Below are 8930 nucleotides of genomic sequence, written 5' to 3' on the forward strand. Positions count from 1 at the left end.
ATTCCAATTGCAAGCAATTGAAAAATTGTTCTTATAAGCCAAAATGAATACGTACTATAGTATACAGAATCAAAAATGTAGCCAGAAAGAAAAATGCATGCATTTAAGAGACAACTTCAAGCAACAGAAAACCAAACAAAACGACATACAATAAACAGAGGCATAAGCAATATGCAAATCAAAAACTAAACATAATTCTCAAGAGAAATTGGTGAGCTGCATTTACCAAAAAGTTGGACTGCAGTCTGGGGTATCTACACGAGTAGTAAGACGACCCAAGCAACCTCAATATCTTGCCCAGTTCTGCAACAATTTCAAAAGGAAAATAATTGAGTTATCACAAAAGTTATTCAAATTCAATTGAAGTTGATTTCTTTTCAAATTATGGTGAATGAGTTTTTGGAAATTTAAAATATACATATACGAAGAAAGCAAAGGCGCAATATTTTACTAGTCTATAAGAAAGTCCGGATTTAATGTCAATAAATGTTTATATTTGTTATCATTTCTATTTAGCGTTTGTTAGTTTCATGCTCTCGCCATTATTTCAAATTTGAAAGACAAATTCAAATTGTAATATTTGCAAAACTGTTTAATAACAATGCAATTAATTAATTAATTTCGCTCTCATATGATTTTAAATCCATCCTATTAAGTTGTAATGGAAATTGCAAAATTTATATTAAATAGTATTTTTCAAGAAATAACTTACTTTAAATAAAACTGCTGTTCTCAATAAAATTCAAGTCGGTTTTCATTCAATGTTTCGTAAAATCCATACCATTTCGTAAATTTGTGATAAATAAAATTCAATACCATTTAACAAAATAATTAAGCAAAAATATTCACAAAATCCGGACTCTAGTCATAAGTTTTTTCATTTCATTTGGAGCAATTGTTTCAAAGTTTGTGTCTGTTTTAATTATTTGAATTTTGAATTTGTATTGTAAAGCACCCCAAATAAATTTGTGTTTATATGCAAAAACAGAGTTTACTCCGTCCGTTCACACATTAATTATGACTTAATTATTATTATTTGAGTTAAGCAAACTCAGATCGAGTGCATTATTGAATCGTTCAGACTGAGTTCTGGACCTAACAACAACCACAGTCCTGCAGCATTTCTGATACCACTAACCCAAACCAAACCAAACGCATTTCATATACATACTTGGTAAACATAGGTATCTACACTAAAGAATGAACATTAACATTAATTAACTGTACAATTTACTAAAACAAAATTTACTAAACTTTATACAAACAACAAAGAATAACGAAAAGGTCGAGCGATTAGCAACAACTAAACAAAATGCATGCAAGAGAAAACCAAAACCAAACTCATAAAACAATAATATTACTATTAATATTAATGACTGTGTTCATTTTTTGGCGACTTTTGGCAGTTTGGCAGTCGCAGCTAAAACCCCAGAACTAAATCAAAAAAACAATAACGGAGAACATTTAATAATAATTTGGCATTTATAGTACATATATACTATATGAATTTATGTGTATGTATGTATGTATACTACTATATATGCATGCCTGCAGTATGTAGTATATACAGGGCGATGTACATAGCATGGTCGTTTATATATTTATTATATGTATAACAATTAATTATAGACATTTACTAATGCATAAAGCAGAGAAGACTTATAAACTAAGCGAACAAAAAACGAACAAAACCAAACTCAAAGTTGTGTAGATTTAATAATGAAAAGCAAAAAAACCAAAAAACCAAAAAAAAAGAACAACCAAAAAACAGAGAATTGAAGAAACAAAAACGCTAAGCATTTAACAGAACTTTTTAAAAGATAACGGAAATCAAGTTTGTTAATCCAAAGCAGCTGCTGCCTCATTTACACTGCCTGCAATACGAGTAAGAAGAGAGCAGGCACTCTCTCTCTCCCTCTCTCTCTTTCTCTTTCTCTGCATCACTGCTCTGTTATTGGAATTTGGTTAACAGCAGTCCAATTGAAAGGTCTCTGAACTGTAACTGACTGCTGTTACATAAGTTAACAGGCCGCCTAATGCAGTCGGTTTTAGGGCTTTGAATGCAGGCAGTCTAAAGGAGGCGCTTTTTTGAAGCTTTCGAAGCCGTGGCCCCTCTTAAGAACATTTTGCTTTGCTTCTATTTGTTGTGTTCTATTTCATTTCTAATTGCATTTTGTGTTTCTTTATTTTGTTTGTTTGTTTATTTTTTCTTCGTTTATCAAACGCTTTTGTGGCTAACCCAAAAAACAAAATCCGTGCTTGCGCTGCTTCGACGCCAACGCTTAGTGAGTGGCGGCAATACCAACAATGCCTACACGCCCAGCGCGCCGCATCCTGAAGGCGATGGCGGTGCCATGGGCGGTGGCGGCGGTGCTGGGTACGGTGGTGGCGGCGGCGCCGGTGGATATGGTGGTGGCTTTTCGGCTGGCGGCCATAGTCTCTATCCCACCCTTCCCGATTCTGGCGGCAACAACAACAATGGAGGTGGTGGTGGTGGTGCAGCTTACAATCCCTATGGTGGAGGTGCAAGTGGCGGCTATCAACCAGGTGGCTACCAACCGGGTGGCTACCAGCCCGGCGGCTATCAACCAGGCGGCTATCAACCTGCAGCCGGCGGTGCCTATCAGCCCTCTCCCGGCGGTGGTTACAGACCTGTGCCCGGCTACACTCCACCAGCTCCCGGCTATGAGAACGGTGGTGGCGGCAGCGGCGGCCAAAAGCCCAAAGACAAGGAGGGCGGCTTCTTCTCCAACTTCTTCTCAAATCCGGCGGTGAGTCAAGCGGTTTCCGGTATCATTGCAGGCCAAATTGCGAAGACATTACAAGGTGGTGGCGGTGCCAATAATGGTGGTGGCGGCGCCGGCGGTGGATACCAACCCAGTGGCGGTTATCAGCCCAGCGGTGGCTATGGCGGTGGCGGTGGCGGCAGCAGCGGTGGCAGCTCCTCTTCGGGCAGCAATATTCTCGGTGGCCTGCTCGGATCTGTTTTGTCTGGCGGTGGTGGCAGCACTGCCGGAGGCAGTGGCGGCGCGAGCAGCTTCCTTGGCAGTCTCTTGGGCGGTGGCGGCAGTGGCGGTGGTGCTGCTGCTGGCGGTCACGGTGGTGGCGGTAGTGCTCTCAGCGAAATCTTTGGCTCCAAAAACTTCGGCGGCCTCTTCAGCGAGAATCCGTCCTCCCGTGGCGGCAGTGGTGGTTCGGAGTCCTCCTCATCTGGTGGCGCAAAGAGCTATCCCACGCAGCCACCGATGAGCGGCAACTATTATGGCTAAGAGTGGCCTATATCCATAAAGCAATTCATTCCTCTTCTTGTTTTTTTTTGTAACTTTTGCTATGGCATCTAATCAAATACGAGTTTTTCAACGTGAAATTCAAAGATCAATATACACATACATATATATATATATACGATAATTATACAATATATATACCTAATTACTGCAACAAATATATAAGCCGAGCATTCAATGTAATTTGAAGAAAGCAATTAATCTGTAAATAGATGAGGCATATACGTAAGAATTGAAACACTCAGCCGAAACCTGTGTTTTTATTGGACGTGGGATGGGGTGGGGGAACTAATGGGGATCTTTCAGCTGGTCGCCAGGTAGGTATTCAAATGCTCCTTACGGTGACTCACTCGTAGTTCCCAAGCTTCCGATGCTGATAGAGTACAATTCTGATAATAATCTGCAGCAATAAGACAATCGGAAAGTGGCGTCAACTGTCAGGTGCTGCCAACCTGTTTACTTTCAAAAATGAGTCGCTTACACACACTATCAGAAAGCAATTGTCCTTTGGTAACCCTGATTCCATCGGATGAGACAGCAGAATTGCTCTTTCTATTTAATTTTTTTTTTTTGTGGGTTTTTTCTTCTGCTTTTTTACCGCTTGCAATGGACAGAACTCGACTAATAGCCCTCGTGCGTGAGCGACGGGAGCTGTGGGACTCCTTGATGCCAATTAGAGCTCGGAGGCAAATTTCCACAGCGCAATGGAAGGAGGTGGCTGGCATCACGGGCCTAAAGGTAGCCGAATGCAAGCGGCAATTCAAAACACTACGCGACGGCTACCGAGTCCAAGTGCGGAGAATGCAATCGCAATGTAAATCCTTTTCCAGCTGGGAGCATTTCTACGCCCTGGACTTCATGCGACCTATTTATGACCCGCACCATCTAGTGCCGACGGATCCGCCAATGGACGATGTGAATGTAGTCGGCGATAATCTTCCAGTCACCTCTGAGCACATGGATGATATATTTACTTGTACGTCACTGGGCCTATCTGAGGCGGAAATGGAAGTAATAAAGCAACGCATTGAGTTGGACACGTATACTCTAGTCAAACAAGAAAATAGGGATGAAGCAGTCGCACTGCCCGGCATTTGTGACCCGCAGCAGCTAGTGCCGATTTTCGTGGAAATGCAGCTGCCAATGGAGGATGTGGATAAGGCCAGCGAGCACATGGATGATCTATTTAATTGTACGCCGCTGGGCCTATCTGAGCCAGAAAAGGAACAAATAAAGCAACTCATTGAGCAGGACACGTCTACTGTAGTCAAGCAAGAAAATAACGAGCTGTCTATCGATGAGGATACTCGTGGGGTCGAGGCAACGGAGGAGGCATCGTTGCCCAATAACGAAATGCATGTCCTGTCTCCTACCAATAGCCAAATATTTCACTCAAAGACTATGCCTTTGGAGTCTGATCTAAAGCGCGAAGAGGACGCAGAATCCTGTGTCTCATTTGGCATTATGCCCATAGACGATTCTCATATTATGGTTAAAAATGAGCCCCTGAGCGACTAACGCCCACAATCCTGCCCGTCTAAGCTCTATATTAAAACACAGAGCTTGGACAACCCACCAACCCAAAGAAATAAATCAAATGTTTTTCGTTTTTGACAAACAATTTGCGAAAAAAATGTACTTCTTACAAAGTATTTGTTTCAGAGAATTCTGAAGAAATATTTTAGATATACCCATTTGTAAAGCCTTTAAAATTGTGTGCGACAAGCCAACAAAGTACCAATGCATAGAAATCCAGACTGCATTAATAAAGCTTGAAGAGTTGGATCATCTTTATTTCCTACAGCTGGTCTGGAAGATCAATTTTCGGAACCCGCAAGGTTTGAAGATTACGGATATTTTAGCAACATTTTATGACCCATGTCTTTGGTCGTGTTAATGGTTATTGATGGCCTATTAAGACGGAGATTTTTGCTATATACTCGTACATATGTGAATCAAAATTCTCTTCCAATTTGAATTTTTGAGCTACATATACTATACAGCTCTTATTAATTGAGCTTTATTTTCTGTGATGGCGTACATTTTGTCCAGCCCTAAACGAATCCTGTAGATTTTTAACTTTATTATAAGCACTCGTACATGAGTATAAGAGCATATAGAGTACTGTTAAATTAAGTATTATCCTATGTAAGTGACGTAAGTGAGCAGCTCTTAAAAATTCAACCCCCCGTATATTCAGTTTATTTCATGCGATCGTGATTAAACGACATTGACATTTTGTTTTGGGCTAAATTATAGGAAACTATAGGGAGACAAGCATTAAAAAAGTTATACAAGTATGAAGAATTTCTTTTGATCGAGCTCAAATATTGTTGAGAGGTAAAGCTGTTTCTCAGTTGTTTTGGTCGCACACTCATGGCTCATTAAATCAAACATGTCCCTACCCTAAGGTTTGTTTTATGGCTCACCACGTAAGCGGCTTGGCTGGACCAGGCGCTCACAAGGCACGGATGGCTGGAGCAACCTGCTCATTATATTTCATGTACAAGTATATATACATATGAATGGAACAACTGCAATAATCTGCCGTCTAGGTTTAATTCATCTATTCACAATTCCATGTCTGTCACGCAATCACAACTCTCAGCCCTCTACTCCATGGAGGTGTCTCTGTCTCCCTATTCCATTGCCTACGGTGGCACTGATCCTATCTGTTGCATCCTGTGCGATGCTGTTACCGCTCGCTCGCATAATGCAACACTTGGCATGCAAGACACTTGCCGCTGCCGCTGCTGCTGCTGCTACCACTGGCATAGAACTCGTACATCGCCTGTCATATCACACAATATATTATGCGCTAAGCCTGCAAACTCCCTGTTTCCCCCTGCCACTGCTCCTGCTCCTGCTCCTGTTCCTGTTCCCGTTCCTGCTCCCTAATTCCCCCGCCCACTCTTGTAGGCAGTCGGAGTATGCTGAGATGGCAATGTGGCAGCCATTTGGGCTCTGGTTAACCGACTACCATTTTGTAATTTATTTAAGTAATAAAATAAATATATGCACACACTGCACCTGCACACACACACACACGCACACACGCACACACACACACCCGTTATATGGGGGTGTAAGGGGGCCGAGTGCGCACATGTGGGCCACTAAGTCGGTTGCAGTTACCATCATGAAGTGTGGGGTGAGGGTGGGAATACCTTGTATACCTTGTATCGTTCCAGCTGCTCTTGTTGTTGTTGTGGTTGTTGTTGTTGTTGTTGTTGCTGCTGCTGCTACTGTTGTTGTAGTTGTTGCAGAGAGCGAACACGCAAGAGCAAGTGCGCTCTTGAACGGTGCACGGAGCACCTACTTGGCCAAAGTGAATTTAGTGTCAAGTGCAGGAAAATGTGAAAAGCAGCAACGAGTTAGTTTTTCATATTTAAGCAGCACTTGAGCGGCAACAGCAACAACAACAACAACAACAGTATAACGACGATGTCGTTGTTGGTGTCACCGTTGGCACTTGGGTGGCAATCCCACACATACACACACACACACACACACATGTATTTGTGAGTGTGTGGCTGTTGCAAAACAATGACGCGCCACATTTAGCTTAGCTTGGCGCGCACTTCCGTTTGGCGGATGTCGTTGACTTTTCAAGTCGCATTAGGAGCCAAAGCAGCGACGCAGATGGAAGGCGCATTAAAATACATGTAAGAGGCTTTCAACTTATTGTTTGGCATTCGTTTTATGATTGGCGTTTGGGCTCGGCTTTGCCATTGCCTCTGGCTTTGGCTTTGGCTGTGGCTTTCGCTCTGGCTCTCGCTCCGTTTCCTCAACATTGGCGTCGAGAATGGCGCTTCATTTTATTAATATTATACGTACTTGTCACTGGCAAGAAAACACTCATCGAGCACGGCAAACAGGAGACAAGAGATGGGAGATGGGAGACGGTAAGTAGGAGGTAGGCGGCAGGATGTCCCACGGTAGGCCGCCGCTTTTCGATTTTGTGGTCGCGCGTATTAATTTTTATGGGAACAACGATTTTATAAACACAAGGACGACGATGGCGACAGCGATGGCGATGGCGATGGCGAAGCAAGTTGATCAACTTTTATGTCCACTTCGGCGACTACAATCCAATTACATTTCAAAATAAACAGCAAGGTGCTTGCATTTAACGACCAACACCAAAAGCAACAACAGCAATACGCTGACTGTGGGCTGAAATGGGGGAGGGGCTGAATGCGATTTGGCATTATAGTGGGGCTTATGCATAAGTGCTTAAGTATACATACATTTAGTAAATTAGTTTGCAATACCGAGGCAGGACGAACAGAAGCAACGGCGGAAGCAGAAGCAGACGAGCGGAAAAGCAGCCCGGCTATACGGACTTAAAGTTGCTTCAGATATGATTAAAATGCCACAAAATAACAAATTAATAAAGTTTTAATAAGCCCTGCGACTCACTGGAAGCTCCGCCTATCCACCCACTCTATAAACTGTCTGATATCGGATAGACTGGCTCGCATCCAGAGTCCAGACTCTGTGTGTTAAACGCATTGGGATGACAAAGTCTGTCTCGATTAGACAAAGATTATTTTGAAATTCCTGTCAAGCTTAACGTTTATTTAATATGCAAAGAGATAGAGCCTCTGAGTAATCGAGCATAGAGAAAGGCGCTCTAATCGAGGCACCCTGCTGAACTATAAGTGGATGGGTTGGCTGGAATACCGATCTGCGTATTTACTAATGTGCTGATACATTAAGAGTCAATCAGATAGACATGCCGCTCTCAAAATATATACCGGGCTTTTATTATCTATCTCTGATACCTGAACTGTATTGTTTCGAACAGACTTTGGGTGATCAGACCGCGATGGTAGCAAGAGTTAAATCTTAAATCTGACTAGAAGAGGGCTTTGTGTGTGTCAAGTGGATTCACTTTATTGGTACTCGTAGTATCAATTGTGAAAGAGTACGATTATCAGCATTTCAAAAAATCAATAAATAACAAACAGGAAATAACCAATGAAAGAAATCATTAAAGCGGCAAAAAATAGACAAATATATTAAAAACTACAAGTAAAGCCTGAGCGCCTGTTACAATAACGACTGACAACTGAGAATTTCGCTCACAACAATACTAACTTGATTGGCAAAATACCTTTAAAGTATTTGTATGGATGCGAAACGTACCTAAATATTGGATTTTGTACTTAAAAACAATACTAGCATTTGTGTTTGGGTTTTGAATGAAAATACTTCTTTGTTTATTGCCCTCTGGCCCTTTTATTTGTTGGTAACCAACCGGAATTTCATTCGAAGCGCTGGCCAGCTTTGGCTTCAATTGACAACTTGCCTGTGGCTGGCTCTGTTAATTCTTTTTTGAAATGTAAGCAAAAAGTTGAAATAGTCGATGGAAATTTGAAACAGCAACACACACAGCAACCTCACACCAATACCAGTGCAAATAGCAGTGCACACACGTGTGTGTGTGTGTGTGTGTGTTTGTGTCGGCTTCGGTGGCTAATCAACCACAGCTGACACGGCAAAGGCACAAAATGCTGCGCTTGCGTGTCAAACTATTTCATTTGGACAGCAAATTTATTTAACGTTTCTTCCTTTTTGTTGCCGTTGCTGCTGCAGTTGTTGCTGTTGGTGGCACTGCTGTTGGGCAATAAAAATGCT

At 42.1% G+C, this 8930-nt stretch overlaps 1 protein-coding gene across 2 annotated transcripts in view; it reads left to right on the forward strand.

Annotated features, from left to right (window-relative positions):
• LOC115628047 (glycine-rich cell wall structural protein) overlaps positions 1–3538 on the forward strand; it is a 123461-nt gene extending 119923 nt beyond the window's left edge. For both annotated transcript variants that reach the window (XM_030523992.1, XM_030523991.1), the window contains exon 4: positions 2287–3538. In XM_030523992.1, coding sequence (XP_030379852.1) covers positions 2287–3269 — 983 coding nt within the window. In that variant the 3' untranslated portion in view covers positions 3270–3538. The remainder of the gene's footprint in view (positions 1–2286) is intronic.
• Positions 3539–8930: the final 5392 nt, after the last annotated feature.

The sequence above is a fragment of the Scaptodrosophila lebanonensis genome, unplaced genomic scaffold (assembly GCF_003285725.1).
Source record: "Scaptodrosophila lebanonensis strain 11010-0011.00,11010-0021.00 unplaced genomic scaffold, SlebRS2 tig00000098-arrow-pilon, whole genome shotgun sequence".
Lineage (NCBI taxonomy): Eukaryota > Metazoa > Arthropoda > Insecta > Diptera > Drosophilidae > Scaptodrosophila > Scaptodrosophila lebanonensis.